General features: G+C 38.8%; 1 protein-coding gene and 1 long non-coding RNA gene across 3 annotated transcripts in view; one reads left to right on the forward strand and one right to left on the reverse strand.

The window, feature by feature from the left end:
- LOC125458168 (PDZ and LIM domain protein 4-like) overlaps positions 1 to 18,662 on the forward strand; it is a 116,331-nt gene that overhangs the window by 76,283 nt on the left and 21,386 nt on the right. The window contains exon 3 of the mRNA XM_048543133.2: positions 6,321 to 6,405. Coding sequence (XP_048399090.1) covers positions 6,321 to 6,405 — 85 coding nt within the window. The remainder of the gene's footprint in view (positions 1 to 6,320; positions 6,406 to 18,662) is intronic.
- The window catches only part of LOC132210465 (uncharacterized), a 152,974-nt gene continuing 151,943 nt past the window's right edge, over positions 17,632 to 18,662 (reverse strand). For both annotated transcript variants that reach the window (XR_009446608.1, XR_009446609.1), the window contains exon 5: positions 17,632 to 18,143. This is a non-coding gene — a long non-coding RNA (uncharacterized LOC132210465). The remainder of the gene's footprint in view (positions 18,144 to 18,662) is intronic.

Below are 18,662 nucleotides of genomic sequence, written 5' to 3' on the forward strand. Positions count from 1 at the left end.
TCAAACAGTAACTCAATGGAAAAGCCTTTTTATAACTAACATTCCTTGAGTCCCACCTGGCCAGTGGATCATTGGGTACAAGCTGTGAGAAGGCTATAGCCATCAACCTTGGCACTATGTTTATGGTCCAACACGTTCTCTGAATCAATCTGTTCTAGATTATGATGAAGTCTCTTTGTGCAGCCAACATTCCCACATCCCACCTTTTTTTGTAAAACTGAGTTAGTTAAGATTGAGTCTCATGATATAAAAAGACTGAAGCAGCAAGAACAGCCTCAATTGAAATGTTAAATGCCATTTTGAATATCATGCCAACAATTTGACTTAGAGTTTCAGTGCATTGCTTTCAAAGTCCTGTTTTTTTTCTTGTTAATTCTATGACTAACAATCATTTTGTGACTTTTACAAAATCTTTAGATCCAGAATCTGTTTATTATTTCAGTAGTGCTGCTTGAGTCATTTTTGTTTCTTTCCTGCTAGTAAGTACCTAAACAAAAGATACTGTCAGATGTGTTCCAATCATTCTCCAGATAAGCAGATTGAAAACTTATTATGATGAAGATTAATATTTCCTGCGTGCTATGGATCTACTTAAAATAAAATAGAAACAATTTAATTCCCACCCTGTTTATGACCTTCAACATACTTGAATATTGTTTGGTGTTCAGTAGATAAGAAATGATGCATAAATTTTACTTCAGGTTGTAAGCAGTTTAAGACCTTTAAAATCTTCTATCATGAAGAAATATTTAAATGTTTTGGGAGTTTGATGGGGACATATATATGCTGTTTGATAATCATTCTGAAATGTTAAAACTGGGCAAATTTTGATCATTGAATATTTGCACGTTTTATTAGATGGCTTCAGATTTTTACAGCTATCCCTTGGAAATGAGGTGTGGTCGGTAACGGGGAATTCGGTAAAATTCAATTCTGCTTCTCATTCCTCAACACCAGCCAGCACTTTTTGCTACTGAACCTACATATGTGGGGGCATGGTGAAAATATTTTAAAACTTGCCTCCACTCACTGTTGCTATACATACACTTACAGTTTTTGAAGCAGTTCCAAATCCAATAGCCAACCAGTTGTCAGTGATAATGGGAACTGCAGATGCTGGAGAATCCAAGATAACAAAGTGTGGAGCTGGATGAACACAGCAGGCCAAGCAGCATCTCAGGAGCTCCAGTGATGCTGCTTGGCCTGCTGTGTTCATCCAGCTCCACACTTTGTTATCTCGCCAACCAGTTGTCCCTTTTTTTAAATAAACATTTTCTTTAACAGAAGTTCAGTCTCATGAACGTTGTGGTATCTGTGGATTAATGATCGCACTCTATAAATCCAAGTGTGTCTACAGTAAATTACAATGGGTGCTGAAGTTTTAAATTGATGTGAACCATCCAAGTGAACAAAAATTATTCTTAACTGTTTGCACCTGCATCAAATCCTAGCTGCTCCTCTTATCTAAATGTATTTTTATTCAGAAATGATCATTGAGAGAAACTGGGCATGACATGTATTGCTTAGGCTTGTGATAGAGTGACACACAGTCAGGAAGCGAAGACCAGCTAAGTGAGCAAGTAATAGGGAATGAATCCAAAATAATGGTCTTTGATTTTAGCATTGCACAATATGAAACATCTAATCCACTAAAAATAAGTTCAGTAATCCAGTTAAGATTAAATAAATGTAATATTGTTGTCAAACTATTAGGTCATGTGTTGTACTACAATTGTATGTATAATAATTTAGTTGAACCTGTAATGACCCTGAAAAACCATTTATCTAAAACCTGCACCTGCTGACCTCTCTGGCACTGAACTTGATCTAATTTAGGGCCTGTTCAATTAAATGTCAATTGGTAATACAGTGACACAGATGGTCTTTGAAGGTCTTGTGGTGATGTCTTTTCCTTTTTGGGCCAGAAGACTGAAATCCATTCCCACCTGCCAAAGACATTTTTTTTAAACCTCTGAATAGGTTAAGTAGAAACTTTTTGTTTTGTCATATTGGAGTTGTACACCATGAGGGAGTGGCTGAAGAGTTGAAATGAAGAAAGGAGCATGTCGAAACCTGAATAGTCACTGATTGCGACCAGTGTTAAATCTGTCTTTCTGAAAAAATGACGTAGCTGGATTGAATGGCTCATGTGATTCTTGCCATGTTTATTGCAATTTCTGCAGAATCTAGTGGAGTAATCCAAATAAGCACCATGTAGACAGATAGAAAGAGCAAACGATTTGGATAATTTCCACAACATTCTGGATGAGATGTAGAGGGACAGAGAAATGGCTGGATCTGACAGCCACAAAAACTGACCTTTTGCATTTTAAATTTCTGTAGTATCTATATTGAATGTCATCTCCCTCCAAGTGGATTCCAGGGAGGTCTAAATAAGTGACAGGTAGTGGTGGCTCATACCTCACTATAATGCCAAATATTGGAAGTAGATATCAAGTTTTATTTATGATTTTATTATAGTTTAATATTGGAACTTAACATTCAGAGTACTATAAATTGCATGACCTTGCGTTGAGTCTAGATTTTTCCACCTAGCCTGTGACTTTTTTTGAATAACCTTTATTTGACACCAAGTGCAAGCCATAGTGTTAAATTGACAAACACGCCACAACCCTTGATTCCCAGACTGAGAAATTTTTAATCTATCAGGTTTGAATGTATTTAAAGGCCCAGCCTTGAGAGCCTTCTATGGTGAAGAATTCCAGATGCACCACCCTTTCTGAGAGAAGAAATACCTCCTCGTCTGTCTTCGTTATGTGACCTCTTATTTGGGGATTATGCTCTCGAGTGCAGTATTTTCCCAAAAGGTGAAATAACCTTTCTGCATCTGCCCTGTCAAAACCCTAAGAATTTTGTACATTTCAATACGTATGCCTCATTCCACAGTCAAATGAGTATAGGCCAAATCTATGCATTTGTATTTTTTTTAGACAGGTGAACCAAAACATTACACAGTATTCCAGCAGCACCCAAACTATTGCCTTGTATGTATTCAGCAAACATTCTGTTTTCAACTGGAAGGACAACATTCCATTTGCATTTCCTATTACCTGCTGAACTTGGATGCTAATATTTTGTGATTCATTGAGAACTCCCAAATCCATCCATTCTGTAGCTTTCTCAATTCAAATACTAATCCTCTTCTTACTAATAAAAGGCATTACCTCACCATCCCATGGTCTGTTCTGTTCTATTCCATCCCACTCGGTTAATCTGTCTATGTCCCTCTGCAGATCCTGTCATCATCACCCCAGTTGCCTTCCCACCTGTTTTGTGTCATCTGCAAACTTGGCTATTGTACATCAATTTTCCTCTTCTAAGTCTGTAATGTATTATGAATAACTGTGTCCCCAGCATTGATCTCTTTTGGAACTCCTCTAGTTACCAGTTGCTATTCTGGAAAATTTTCCCCCTTTTTATTCTAAATCTCTGTCTATTAGTCAACCTTCTGTCCATGCTAATGTACTACCTCAAACACCATGGGCTTGTATCTTAGTAAGCAACCTAATACTGTGCCTTTATTAAAATCCTTCTGGAAATCCAGTTATATTATATCCATTGTTTCCACTTTATCTATCATGCTTGTTACCCCTTCAAAAAATTCTAGTAAATTTTCAGCCATGATTTCCCTTTTTATGAAATCCTGCTGTCTCTGCTTCATCATAAGCGCTTAAATGTTCTGCTATTACACCCTTTATAATAGACTCTAATAGTTTGCCAATAACACCCATTGAGTAAACTGGCCTATAGTTATCTATTTGCCTTCCCTTCTCAAATAAAGGTATTACAGTGGTAGTTTTCCAAACATCTGGGACTTTTCCAACATTTATGAATTCCTGGAAGATTGTTGCCAGTGCATCCATTATCTCCGTAGCAATTTCCTTTTACTATCATGGGTTGTATCCTATCAGGTCCAGGGAATTTTGTCTTTTTAGCCCTACTGGTTTCCCTAGCACTACTGAAAGTTATAGTATTTAATTCCTCACCACCTTTTTGCCCTTGATTTTAGTTCATTTGGTAACTTTGGAATATGCTAGCGTGTTCTGCTGTGAAGACTGATGCAAAGTATCCCTATCCTTATTTCCCCAACCATGCTGTCTAAGGGGCCCACGTTCATTTTGACTTCTCTCTTTTTTTTCCCTTTCTTTATATACCTAGAGAGATTCTTGCTTCTGTCCTGATTTCTTGCAAGTTTCCCCTCAAACCTAGTTCCTCCCCCTGTTTCTATTTAGTTATCATTTTGGTTTTTAACTTCCTCAGTCTTCTGTCTTACAATTTGACAAATTCTAGTGATATGCTTTTGTTTCTTTCTGTCTGATACAATCCTTTTAATTTCCCTAGTTAATCGTGGTTGACTTATCCTTCTTCCTAGAATTCTTTTTCAATCAGATACATATTTGTTGCGAGCCATTAACTGAAGAAAAAAGGTAGATGTATTTTTTTAAAAGAAACTCCTCGGTCTATTTCATCCAGCTTTGTCCTTATCCCCTTGTAATTGCCCTCATTTGAATTCAGAACAGTTGACCCAAGTTCCTCCCCCTCAAATTGAATGATAAACTTTACTGTGTAATGGTTACTTTTTTTTCTCGTGGCCATCTTTTCACTCTGACATTTGTTAAGCCTGTCTCATTATTCGCCATCACATACAAAATAGCCTGATCCCTGTTTGGATACACATGTTCTAGGAAACTGTCCCTGAATTCTTCCTCAGATTCCTCTGCCACTCTGACTATTACAATCTACGTAAAGATTCAAGTCACCCATGATTAATGTACTACTTTCATTAGACTTTCATTGTCTGATTTTATTCTCTGCACCACCAGGGATCCTAACTGTACTACTCCTACCAGAGTATTCCTTCCCTCTTATAATCTGTCTTCTTCTGATACATTTTTTTTGCTATCATACTTACTCCATCCCACACCAAAATGCTAACCTACCACCCTGCCCTTCCAGCCTGCTCTTTTTTAGAAATGTCACATTCCCAGAATATTTATTTCCCAGCTTTGATCTCCTTGTAACCATGTTTCCATAATGGCTATAAGATCATAGAAATTGACCTATACTTGTGCTGTTGATTCATGCTGTTTCTATTGACCCTATCAAAACACAGACACAGTTCTTTGAACTTTTTTTTTGTGTAGAAGAGTTGGATTGTCTGCTCACTACTAGCAGGATTATTTGATGCACAAGAGGCCAACAGTAGAAGCAGCCAGCAAACAAGCATCCTGGTGTATACCTGATGGGCTGAATGGCCTACTTCTGCACTGGAACAGTTGAGATTTTGTAACTACGTTTAAAGACTGGCTTAGCTGGAACCTCCGATAATCTCATCTACTATGATAATTGGAAAATTTAAACCAAACTTGTGCCCTGTAAATAGTAAACAGGTATAGAGATATCAGGAGGGCAATTATGCAAGACAGAATTCATTGGCCTCTGACTGGCTGATGTAGCCATAGCATTTATATAGCTGGTCAAGTTCAGTTTCCGGTCAATGGTAACTCCAAAAATTAATGGAAGTGCCTTTGAAAGTCAAGGGAATTCTGTTAGAAATAGTTGTTGCCTGATAGTGTATGACTTGCCACTTTTTCAGCCAATGGCTGAATGTGGCTCAGGTCTAAGTTCATGAGGCTATGGACTGATTCGGTATCTGAGGAACTCTGATCATGATCAATGTATGTTCATCAGCAGCTACTGGTATCTGCTGAACTAGACCCTTACCTAATCCGAGGAGCAGAGAACAAAATTGGATGGCAAAGGTAACTCAAATTACACACAGCAACTAATTAAACATTTTTCCAATGAACGGATAGAACTGAATACAATCCAAGGAACACACATTGAAAACCGTGGGGAAAGCTTGCCTTTATCATCAGACACTACTTTACATCCTTTTGAAATGCCTGATGTAATATACATTCTTTCCTCTGAAATAATTGTAGCAATATTTAGGTGCCATTCAACTTTTGCAGATGCTATTTAATATAGTTGTTTGATCATTTCCTACATATTAATCTTTTTATAGCCTCTCTGAAAGACATCACCTAATTTAATGGTGAGGTGCAAGTGCACATCTGTATCTGCACTCCAAGCAGAATAGATTTCAGCTCAAAATAAGTGGTGCCTTCCATAATATATGCCTGAGTTTTAATGAGTCCAGTTCCAGAAATGCCAACTCTAACGTTCCAGAAGGCACCACAGAAACCTGATTTTTTTTTTATAAAACAGTGACTGTTGGTGCAGCAACATTGCCGTTCCTAGTTGGAGTATCACTTACAATTGCTTCTTTATTGCAGGGTGGAGAACAAATCCTGGTCCCCAAATGGTTTTGAAGATGGAAACTCCCATCCTTTCAAAGTTGATGTGCAGTCGCAGTCACAAGTATGTACAGAAATCCCTGCATGTTAACATTGCGTAGCTCATTGCAAATACAGATGCTACTGTGATTGTAAAATTGCATAACAGAACCTGCCTGAAGCAAAAACTGGGAATTAGTGTCTAACTATTTCCATTTTGCTGCTGAAAGTGCAACTGACGCCCTGTTTGCAAGCATGAACAAGGTTTTAATTACCATTTAGAGTGGGAGCGGCCCCAAGGACATTTCTACTGAAAATTTAATAGAGCACCTTTGGAACATCTTATTGGGTGTGGAGAGAGGAGGAAAAACTTAAATGATGCAATTTTAGAGCCGAGCAAATTTCAAGCATAAAGTTAAAACTTTTTTTATTGCAAACTACACATTTGAAGACCACTTTAAAGTATATTTGTGATTTAGCTGCTTCTGAAAAGACTTTCCAAATTTATCATCTCCAGATATTTTTGTTTTAACAAAGCTCCTTCGGCAAGAACACTGCTTCCAAATGCCACCTACAATATAAAAATATCAAACACTCAGTAATTCTTCATGTGTGCACAGCCCTGCACCCAGGGTTTTGTGGTGTTGTGGTAGTATCCCTACCTATGGACCAGGAGACCGGAGTTCAAGACCCCTCTGCTCCAGATTTGTGTAATAACGTTTCCAAGCAGGTTGATTAGAAGCTATCTGGAGTGCTCCAACTAGTAACAGCATTGGTCTTAAGAACAACCTATAAATAATTGCCTTGCAGCCAAAGAGGAACCTGTATAATAACAGCATCAGTGGAAATATCACCCTAATCTTATATAATCTGCTTTCTCTATCTTCTAAATGATCTGACTTTTACACTAAGTGAAGAGTAATGAAATTGTCTTTGGAGATGACTGTCACAACCCAGCCCAATGAGAGTAGTATTTGGTGCAGGAAGATCAGGGTACCAGTGGAATATATGCCCAGACTATAACATGCATAGGCTAACACTTGGGTGACATTATAAAGCAGAATAAGAGTGATTAAGATTTTTAAGTGTTGAATGACCAGATAATTCCCCAGCTGTAAAGTGGAAATGTTGGACTGTTCTTCATATTTAATCACATCACAATTGTAGGCATGCAAAATAGATATCTAAACCCTGAAACACTGCTAGGAAAACTATTGAATAGAAAATTGTTAATAAATGAACAGAGGAGAAAGTCTCACCATGATGAATCAAGCCATAAAATATTTCCTATTTATACCATATGTGTACATGTTGTTGTTACATTAGACCATGAAGAATCTGGAGTATGTTAGACAGTTATAAACATTGTGAAACAGGTGTGTAACTTCTACGTTGTGAAACAGATGTAAGATGTCTATATCCATCAGTGACTTTCTGAAATCAAACTGCTCTTAATATCTCAGGATAATCCTTCAGACCAACCTAGTGCTGGCAACCATGTGCAAGATATTACTATTAGGAATCTTGTGCAAATTAATATTGAAAGGAATTTTGCCTTGATTCTTTGTCTTTTGACTTGCCTATACATTATGCATGGCCTGCCCATGTATGATGAACAGAAAGGAAAGTCTTATGCTCGTTATAAAAGGGGCCATTCATTTCTAGGAGGTTTCTTTTTTAAACCCTTTGTGTAAATTGAAATTTTTTTCTTGGAGACTACACAGTTACATTTCAAACTGAAAATGAGCTCTACCTGTAAGCTTCAGAGCATTCCCATCTCCCATGGCATGTTCCTGATCCACTGTGGATGTGGAGTTGAAAGGCTACTCTGCAGAACCAGAGAAGATTTTCGGGCTAAGTTGAAGTCCAATGGAATGATGGGAAATAAGGCAGCAGTTTGCAAGTAACCAAGTGAGTTGTACAGCTAGATTTCATTTAAGTGGCACATTTGAAGCCCCTTTTTTATTTTTAAACCTGTTATGAATATCCTTTCTGAGGGATATAGGAGCGGCAAGAATGTCAGTTTAAGGTTTTGCCAACTTGAACTGCAGAGCAGCATTTAACGATATGTCTGCTTGGGCTATAGACACTGAAAGAAAAAAAACATGACAGACACAGCTGCACGTGCTTGAAGGTTTATTTTAAAATATCTCTCTAACATAACTTGGGCAAGAGGGCTGTGAAATTCCCCAAATTACAGCAAATGAACCTCTACCAGTGATTGCACAAATCCATTATAGAATGCTTTGCCACAAGCGAAGGTGGCATTCCGGTCCAATGGTTAGCACTGCTGTGTCTCGGTGACAGAAACCCAGGCTTGATTCCAACCTCTGGAAACTGTGTGTGCTGTCAGTGTCTGCATAAGTTTCCACTGAATGTTCGAGTTTCCTCCCAAAGTCCAAAAATTAGCAAGTTAGGTTGTTTGCCCACACTAAATGCGGGCCTGGGAGGATAGGGTAAGGGGCTAGATCTGAGTGGAATTCTCTGCAGAGGATTGGTGCAGATATGATGGACCGAATGACCTGTTTAAGCACTGCACAGATTCTGTGATAAGTGGCTGAGGCAAAAATAGCCATCAAAAATCAGTTGGATAAAGTTTAATGTGCAGTCTGCAAGATGCATCAGCAAATTGCCTCCTGATTGGTTATGGTTTTAGGGAAATTTGAGTTCTTTGAAAGGCTGGTATCAGTACAAGTCTTGCTGGAGGTTGTCTAGTTGTGTTATGTAACTCCCATATCTGCTGCAAAGATGGTCCCAATAGGATTCTGATATTGCAGCAATATCACATTGCCATTCTGTTCATGCAGAATTGACAGAATGCTTTCTTAAAAGTTGCTTCAATATAAGCTTCCAGTTATGCTAATGGCATTCAAATTCTCAACACAGCCTATGTTATCTGATGCTAGCAGGAATGGCATCTCTGTTCTAAATACCTGGCAATGGCGGACAAAGTTGTCTTTGAAAGGCCTCAAAAAAAAAAATCCACGAATGGGTGGGAGGTGAGATAAAAGTTGCCCTATTTGTGAGGACAGAAACTGAGGTTGTTCTTCCAGCCACGGATTCTAACTCTTCCATCCCCACTGCTCCAACTCCTCCAATCATGGGTTCCCTTTCTTGCTCCTGTAGCAAACTCCCATATTCTCCCAATATAAACAAAAAGCCATCACCCTCCAGAATTTCATGTTTTCACTGTTTTGAAATAAATCACCCAAGGCTACAGAAGTTTAACCATTAAACCCTTTCAGACTAAAGCCCACATGCCACTAGGTTAGGTCTAGCTCCTAATACCATTCATTTTAAGGTAAATATAAATCATGTCTTGTATCATGATCCAGAATAAGTTCACTGAAGCCCCTAAGCCAAGCTTGTTTCACACATGAGGTTGCAGACAGCTAGGATATCAAAATCTAGTTTATATGGAGATAGTCACCAGTTGTTCCTCGGAACTGCACATGCATAAATCCTGAATTGTCTACAGAGTAGCACCCACGAAAATCAGAAATAACGTTTGCAAGGGCAGGATTTCTGTTTTTTGGGGATTTTTATTTTTGCCATGACAAAGAGGCTTTCACTATGTGCTGAAAACCTGGGTCCAATGTCCATTAAAGTGTTTGTTATCTGATTGATTAGCTTAGTGCTGTTTAAGTAATTTGTACGCTCCCCTTTTATTGCAAAGTTGGATTGTTGGAAGTCAGTTTTCTTGTGTTTCTCAGAATTCATTTTAAATTATATTATCAAGGGAAAAAAAACTTGAATTTGGCCAAAGAATGAAGAGTGCTAAATAATTGCAGTTAAAGATGTTGAAGATGTGAGGCTCATTTCTAAGAAGTTTTTGTGTGTGTGTGTGTGGATGTTACTGCTAAGGCAAGGCCAGTATTTGTTGTCTATCTGCAATCACCTTGAGCAAAATGGCTTGGTAGGCCACTTCAGAGTAAAGTTGAAAGGCAACTAGGTGAAATGTGGCTCCAGACCCACAGTAGCTCAGGCCAAGTCAGGATGGCAGACTTCCTTCCCTAAAGGACGTTAGTGAAGCTGATTTGGTGTTTTGTTTTTAATGACAATGCATAATGGTTTTGTTGCCAATATCACTGGGATAACCTTCAGTCCTTTAATCTTGCCATCACATTCGATTGTGCTAGCGGCTTTTGTGGAATTTGAAATAGTCCCTAGACATTAACTTGGAATCGGACTACAAGCATCGTACCACCATTTCCCACTACTGTGACATTGTATTTTAAAAATGAAAATTCTAATGTGGGAGTCTTGAACATTGTTATGATATAATGATATATTTGGCGACACCTATTGTTTATGGACTATCGGGTCTGTTTAATTTTCTTGAAAGTGGTGGCTAGTAACCTCCTTTTGTTTTTAAGCATAACTGACAGGCTTGTTAGGCTATTTCAGCTAAGAGTCAACCGCACTTTTTTTTGTGTGGGTCTGAATTGACGTAGGCTGGACAGGGCCGGGGCAACAAATTTCCTTTTCGAAAGGAAACTTATGAACCTGCTCGATGTTTGTAAAAACGTGAAACTTCCAACGCTAACAATACTTCTGTTTTATTTCTGAAATATAGATTTACTTAATGAACTGAATTTAAATTCCTTAATAATTGGAATTTACGTTCATGCTTTTATAGCATTTGGCCAGTAGCTTAGCCACCACGCCCTTGTTGAAGCTACCATGATAATCATTTGTTTTTAGTTTGCTGTTTCTGGTGTGTAGTCATAAGCTATGGATTTGCTTTTTCCACCATGTGTTTGGGCCATAGAATTGCTATGGCATTTTTATAACTTTTATTTGACTGCCACTTGAAAGAAGCTGAGCATTTAATGCAGCAGAGGTGTATGCCAACATTGCTGAACATGATTCCCTATCAGTGCTCTATAAACAGTATTGCTTCCCATACAAGTATCACCTGCAATTATTGTTGTTTCCACTTTTACTAGACTTGCAGGATAAGTGATCATTACAGGTACAGTTAATATATGGTACTTTGCATATATGGCACTTAACTGAAACTGTAATAACACTGGAATTTTAGCATAACATACGTTTTGGATTTAAAGTTTGAAGGAGCTATTTGATTAAAATGGTTACAATTTCCAGTCGGCTGACATTTTTTTGTATCTTGATGTACTTGTGTGGCATTCTTTGTATACTGTGCTTGTCCCGTCTCTAACTAACTTGAATGCTATTTAATTTAAATGAATTAATGCTTGAATAAAGCAGACAGATAAAATATTCGGTAATTAGTAAGCTTTTTCATGTACAATTAGAACTTCTACTTTATACTGTTCACAGAATATAGATTGCATATTCTTACTACTGCTTTAGGTATGGGATGGTTAGTAAGTTCTGCCTAAGTATAATTACAAATATGTTGCTTAAGTACACCGCTTGAATGCCATACAAGCCTCAGATATACAAATGGCTGTCAAAAATTTTCAGTTGAATTCTCAGATACACTGAGCTAAGGTGTAGCAACTGAATTATTGAAAAGTGCAAGGAAGTTTCACAAAAGTAATGTTTGACGATTTTAGGCATTTTTTTCCTCACCATCTTTTTCTAATGTTGAATTGAATTAGCTTCATCATGGAATAGCTGAATTCAGTTTTCCAGAAATGAAGTTTTGAAGGAAACACCATTTTTTTTGAATGAGAGATGTTGCCCCCCCACCACCCCCCTTAACATTTGAGTGGTAACTGGAGTCACTTAACACCTGAGTAAATCTGGACATTACAACGTATTGGTCTAAAGAGGGGTGAGACTCACTGTAGTAAATGAATGGTGTGAGGGAAGTCTGATTTCTTCCGTTTGCTTCATCACCTGTGTGCAGATTATAGGCCTCCCCTCAATAAAGAAAGAGGAATTTTTTCCCCAGACGAGAATGTTCCAATGTTCACAAATAAGAATCTCCCTATGGCACTGCTGTTGGAATAATGTGCCTTGGCAATGTTTTTTTTTTAAATGATGTGCTTATTCCAGAGTTAAAGTTGTTCTTTTTTATTTTTAATCAGTTTAAATTTGAACAAAATTATTTTCACTGTAAACTAAATTATTTTAAACACTACTTGGGTCACTTTAAGTGTTTAATATCTACCATTACTGTAAACACGCCTGTTAAGGCATCATAGATTGGAAAAAAAGCTAACATTGAATTGATGCCTCCCTTTCCTGAAGAAGTGGGAGGTTTTCTTTTAACATCCGTCAATTCACTCATACTACTATCCATCTCTGCCAGAAATTATGTCATTGGAAGGAAGATTTGAAGTATTTCCTCAATTGACTGGCTTGCAAACTTGAGTTTAAGTAAAAAAGCATTGTTGTTCAGTCTTTAAAATTGCTGCTGAATTTCTCCAATATCTACAATTTCGCAATACCCTAGCTTAGGCTGACAAGTAATATTTGCTCCACACATATTGGAGATGGCCATTGCCTAACCACAACTGGGACAACGTCCGGGTCCTAGGACAAGCCAAACCGAGACCAGCACAGGAATTTCTAGAGGCTTGGTTCTCCATCAAGAAGGCCACCAATAAATATATAAAATTAGACCCTTTATACACATTCCTACCGCAAAGAAAAACCAGAAATGAGGCAATCTACTCAACGGATGCCAGAGTTTAAGTAACAAGTAGGAAAGCATCACAAGGCTTTGTCAGAGGCTGAACTGATGATGTTACCAGCAAGGTAGTGAAACATCTGCAAACTAACGAACCAGCTTGGCAGGCAAGCAAACCAACCACCATATCTAACCACCATCCTTGATATTCAATGGTGTGATAGAACATAGAACAGTACAGCACAGTACATTACAGGCCCTTCAGCCCACAATGTTGTCAAACTTTTACCCTAATCCTAAGATCTATCAAATCTCCACCCTTACCTTATAATAGCATCCATATTACCTATCTAGAAGCCGCTTAAATTCCCCTAATGAGGCTGACTCCACTACCTCTCTGACAATGTATTCCACACCCCTACCGTTCTCTCTGAATAAAGAGCCTACCTCTGATATATCTCTATATATCTACCTCCACTCACTTTTAAAATTATACCCCCTCGTAATAGCTACCTCCACCTGAGGAAAAAGCCTCTGACAGTCTATCTATACCTCTGATCATTTTGTACAGCTCTATCAAATCACCTCTCATCCTTCGTCATTCTAAAGAGAAAAGCCCTAGTGCTCTCAATCTTTCCTCGTAAGACCTTCCTTCCATTCCAGGCAACATCCTGGTAAATCTCCTTGACACCTTTTCCAATGCTTGCACATCTTTCCTGTAATGAGGCTACCAGAACTGGATATAACACTCCAGATGTGGCCGAGCCAGGGTTTTGTATAGCTGGAGCATAACTTCATGGCTCTTGAACTCAATCCCTCTATTAATGAAAGTTAACGCATCATATGCCTTCTTAACAACTCTGCCCACCTGGGTGGCAGCTTTTGGGGAACTCTGGACATGAACCCAAAGATCCCTCTGCCCCTCCACACTGCCAAGAATCTTTCCATTAACCCTGTTTTCTGCTTTCAAGTTTGTCCTTCTAAAATGAATCACCTCACACTTTTCAGGGTTAAACTCCATCTGCCACTTCTCAGCCCAGCTCTGCATCCTATCAATGTCCCTTTGTAACCTAGAACAGCCCTCTGCACTATCCAAAACTCAATCCACCTTCATATCGTCCACAAACCTACTAATCCACCCATCAACTCCTTCTTCATCCAAATCCTTTACAAAAGCCACAAATAGAACAGGACCCAGGACAGATCTTAGTGGTACGCCACTCGTAACTGAGCACCATGTTGAATATTTTCTGTCCACTTTGCCTTCTAAGGGTCAGCCAATTCTGAATCCAATCTGCCACTTTCCCCCATCCCATGCCGCCTTACCTGAACGAGCCTACCGTGGGGAACCTTATCAAATGCCTTACTTAAATCCATGTATACCATATCAACTGCTCTACCTTCATCCACTTGTTTGGTCACCTCTTCAAAGAATTTGGTAAGGTTTGTGAGGCATGATCTACCCCTCACAAATCCATGCTGACTATCATGAATCAAATTATGCCTATCCAAGTGATTGTAAATCCTGTGTCTCAGAGCCGTTTCCAATAATTTGCCCACCACTGACGTAAGACTAACTGATCTGTAATTTCCAGGGTTACCCCTATTCCCTTTTTTGAACAAGGGATGATGTTTGTCTCTCCAATCTTCTGGCACCATACCCGTGGACTGAGGACGAAAAGATCAGCACCAAAGGCCCTGCGATCTCTTCCCTTACTTCCCATAGAATCCTTTTGAGAAGTCCCCCGGGCCTGATGGGATTTATTATCTTCAACTTCCTCAAAATTCTTAGTACATTTTCCTTACTAACATTGACCTCCTCTAGCCTACCAGCCTGTTTCACGCTGTCCTCCACTACAACTAGGTCCCTCTCAGTAGTGAATACCGAAGGAGAGGTCCTTAACAAATACTTTTCTATCTCTTTTTAGGCTCCATGCACAAATTCCCGATACAATCCTTGATCAGCCCTACACTTTCTCGAGACATTCTCTTATTCCTCATGTACGTGTCAAAAGCCTTGGGGTTTTCCTTGATCTTAGCTGCCAAGGTTTTCACATGCCCTCTTATAGCTCCCCAAGCCCTTTCTTCAGCTCCTTCCTGGCTAACTTGTATCCCTCTAGAGCCTTTTCTGATCCTTGTTTCCTGAACCTTTTGGAGAATTGTTCTCCTTCCTCTTAACCAGTCATTCAACCTTTCTTGAGAACCAAGGCTCCCTCACTTGACTGTGTCTTTTCTGCCTGCTGGCGACAAACCTATTGAGCGCACACAGTATGCATTCCTTAAACAATCTCCACATTTCAATAGTGCCCTTTCCTGATAGTACCTGTTTCCATTTTGAGTTATCCAGTTCTTGCCTAACAGAATTGTAATTATCCTTACCCAAATTATAGACCTTATTTTCTTGTATGTACCTATCTCTTTCCATGACTATTGTAAAAGTAACAGTTATGACCTCTCACTGTCAAGATATTTGGGCTTGCCATTGATCAGAAACTCTACTGAATTTGCCAGTTTAACACACTGACTCCAAGAACAGTTCAGAGGCTAGGAATACTGCTGCCATCAAAGGCACAAACACAACAAAGATGTTTGAGAGCTGATACTAGTGGGGGTACGATGGCATACATGATGTCCAAATAGACGTCCTAGTTTAGAAATTTAACCAGGAGGTTTTTCAATTATGGTCGACTGCAAATCTATCTTCTTGTTCACTGCACATGTTGGAGTTCTAAAGTTTCAACCCTTAAGATTTGTCCTCATTTTGAACCTCCTCAATAAGGCCCAAACCATTTTTTGGCATGCGAGCTGGTTGCTCAAATGAAGCACATTGAAGCCATGCTGCAAGAAGTGGCTGCTCTATCAAGTAATTTCTGACTGTATATCATGCAAACTTGTCAATGGGCCTAAAACAACCACTTTTGGCCCTGAAAAATGCCTAGTCTCCTCCTGATTTACTCTGGAAGGCGTAAGGTATTTCAAACGTTTGAGCAACTGATGTAGCTTAGCTGTTTTGTGTGGCTGCTATGCTATAGTAACACCAGTGGTGTTTGCCACTGACAAGATGCTGCCACCAAACCAAAACATTGTTTGATTACCCCACGCAAATGAGTAATGTGGCACGTTACTGTCAGTTCAAGTACAATTGCCAGTACATAGGCTATGACCCCAAAACTGCCGCGTTGTTTTAAACAGCACATTTTGCTTTTATCATTCAGAGGTACCCAAACAACCTGCACTTACAAAGCTGTGTCCAACATTTTATGTAGTTTCATGTGTTTATGCATGGTATAAAGGGTCTGTCATAATGTTTAGAATAGCCTTGCATGTAGGAAGTGAATCCAGATCTTAACTTGGAAACTATTTCTTGGAAGTTTAAACAGAAGCTGTTAAACACCGTCTTAATGTTTTATCATTTTACGAGTGTTTCCAATCCGATCCAAAATAACTTCAATCATTTCTCATGGTAATGAAATCAACATTTATGGAAACATGCACTCAGGTCTTTGTCCTAATTTCTTAACCCTGGATTACATGTATCTTGTTCCGCAAATTGACCAAGACATCTTTTGTAATTCCAAAGAGTATCATCAAAAAATTGCTGGCAGCGAGCTTAATTTAAAGAAAAAGAGAAGAGGCGAGAGGGAGTAATCACTTCCAGGATCTATGACAAACATTTTCAAATTTTCCAATAAAGCGTCCAGTTTTCAGACCTGAATAATACTGATTTTATCTTGCTGTACTCCAAATGTGAAACTGTTTTTTATTCTGAAACTTTGCATTGTTTCTGAGATTAATATAGCCTGACTCTCCCTGGCACAGTGGTGCAGCCTGCATCTCAATAATAACCAGCATCAGCTGCACGTAGAAAGAACAAGCAGCTGCTCTCTGACATTGGAGAGGAATCACTGGGTAATGACACTAACTTTTTTTAAATTCTGATCTCATCTGTTGTGTTTTAAAGCACAAAATTGGAAGTGGGTGGAAGAATTTAAACAAATGCGCTTGAACTTCCTGAACAAGCCTATGCTTTATGACCATATGGTGATATTTTTTGGTTGGTAAAATAGTTGATTCTGTTGTATATGTGCAAGAGAAAGAGAAAGTATACAGGATGTGCTTGTGCCTCTGTATAAGGAGTAAGACTACTAGTTGTTCCTTATTGGCAGATGCTAATTAAATTTCTCATTGATAGTAATCCTCACTTCTGCATCTTGATTCCTTCATTTGCCCCTCTTCCCCATCACTCTCATGCTTTTCTTTCTTCTTTTCTGAAGGTAGGGACTCCTGTTGGTTGAATTCCATTATGTCTGCAACCCTGCATTACATGCAGTGACTGTTCATAAATATTGCTGACATGACATTAAGTGTTAGCACATTATTCATCAAAAAAGTGAGAGACGCCATTACTGTGACCTATTGTTTTGTTCCCAAGATCTATATTTGGACTTTCCAATGCACCTGGTATTAGATATTGACCAGGAACCTCACCCTCACCTCCACCCTCCTGCCTTTTCTCTCACCATTCTCCCTCGATGAATAGTGCTTAAGTTTGTTATATTTTTCCAGCTGATTTTTGACTGAGAACTCCAAGTTAAGTTTGACCAGATATGGAATTTTACTGGTATGTCAGACTGAATACCATGTTTAATGGCCTATGACCACTGAACCATCAAGAGTTAAATTCATTCCTCTGTGTAGTTTTGAAGCTGAATGTGATGCAGATGTGGAAGCAAATGATTGGTTTTGTAATTTGTATATCCAGGAGGTTGCTAGTCTTCAGCTTGGGTAACAATAATGAAAACCAAAGGTTGGCAACTGTAATAGAGCATTTAATCGTGCAATGTTTGCACATCTGTTTGAAAAGGTTCCACAATTCACCTGTTATTAAATTTTGATGTTGATAAGTCTGTGATGTTTGACCTCTCGTTTCCCAGGTATTTGCATTTGTCAATCTTAAACATTTGTTTGCTCTCTAACTGTGCCCTGGCTAAGGTTTTTTTTCATGGGAGTTAGATGCATTTTGTTACATAATTTGAAGTTAATTGTTAATGTGTACTATCATACTAGCTGTCATCAGCTCAGGTAGATTCTTGCTTTCATCCTTACTGTGTAGGCATGAAATGTCTCTTTAGCAGTTGTTCAGTTTTTCAGGAGAGTGAAATGTGGTTGTTTTTCATCCTCCGGAGCCTTCTCTGCAGCACGCAAGTTAAATGCTATGAAGGTGAAGTTGTGGCCAACCATCTTGGCGTTGCAGACGGCTGTGGAAAAACAAAGAGAATGTTTTGTAGTCAGAGAAAATGTTCATTTGAACATCTCAAATCAATGTTGTGAAACTTTACCAATATGAATTCCCAAGGAAAATGGCACAAAGTTTGGAGGAAAAATGCAGTGAAGGGGTAGAATTTAAAGCTGCAGAATTTAACTGTGGTTTAAGAATCTGTTTTTGCAGTGAAGCAGGCTTTAATTTAGTTGTCTGCTTCAACTATATATTGTTAGCAAGCCCTCATCCTGGTTTCATGACCAGGTGTAGACATGATGACTACCTGCACCTGCCCAGTCCATGGAGGATTTCTGTTTAACGAGGCCCCAACAGAGATCCATTGCATCCATTAGCTCCTCAAAACTGGAAACAACTAAAATGCAAAGTAGGTCCACCATTGGCACTTTAACTACCACAGCAAGGAAACCAGATGACTACTTTTGTCTCTGCTGGCTCAAAGTTAGCATGACATTGAAGTAATGAAAGCAAAACAATAGATGACTTCATTGCACAGGAA

Source organism: Stegostoma tigrinum, chromosome 13, assembly GCF_030684315.1.
Source record: "Stegostoma tigrinum isolate sSteTig4 chromosome 13, sSteTig4.hap1, whole genome shotgun sequence".
Lineage (NCBI taxonomy): Eukaryota > Metazoa > Chordata > Chondrichthyes > Orectolobiformes > Stegostomatidae > Stegostoma > Stegostoma tigrinum.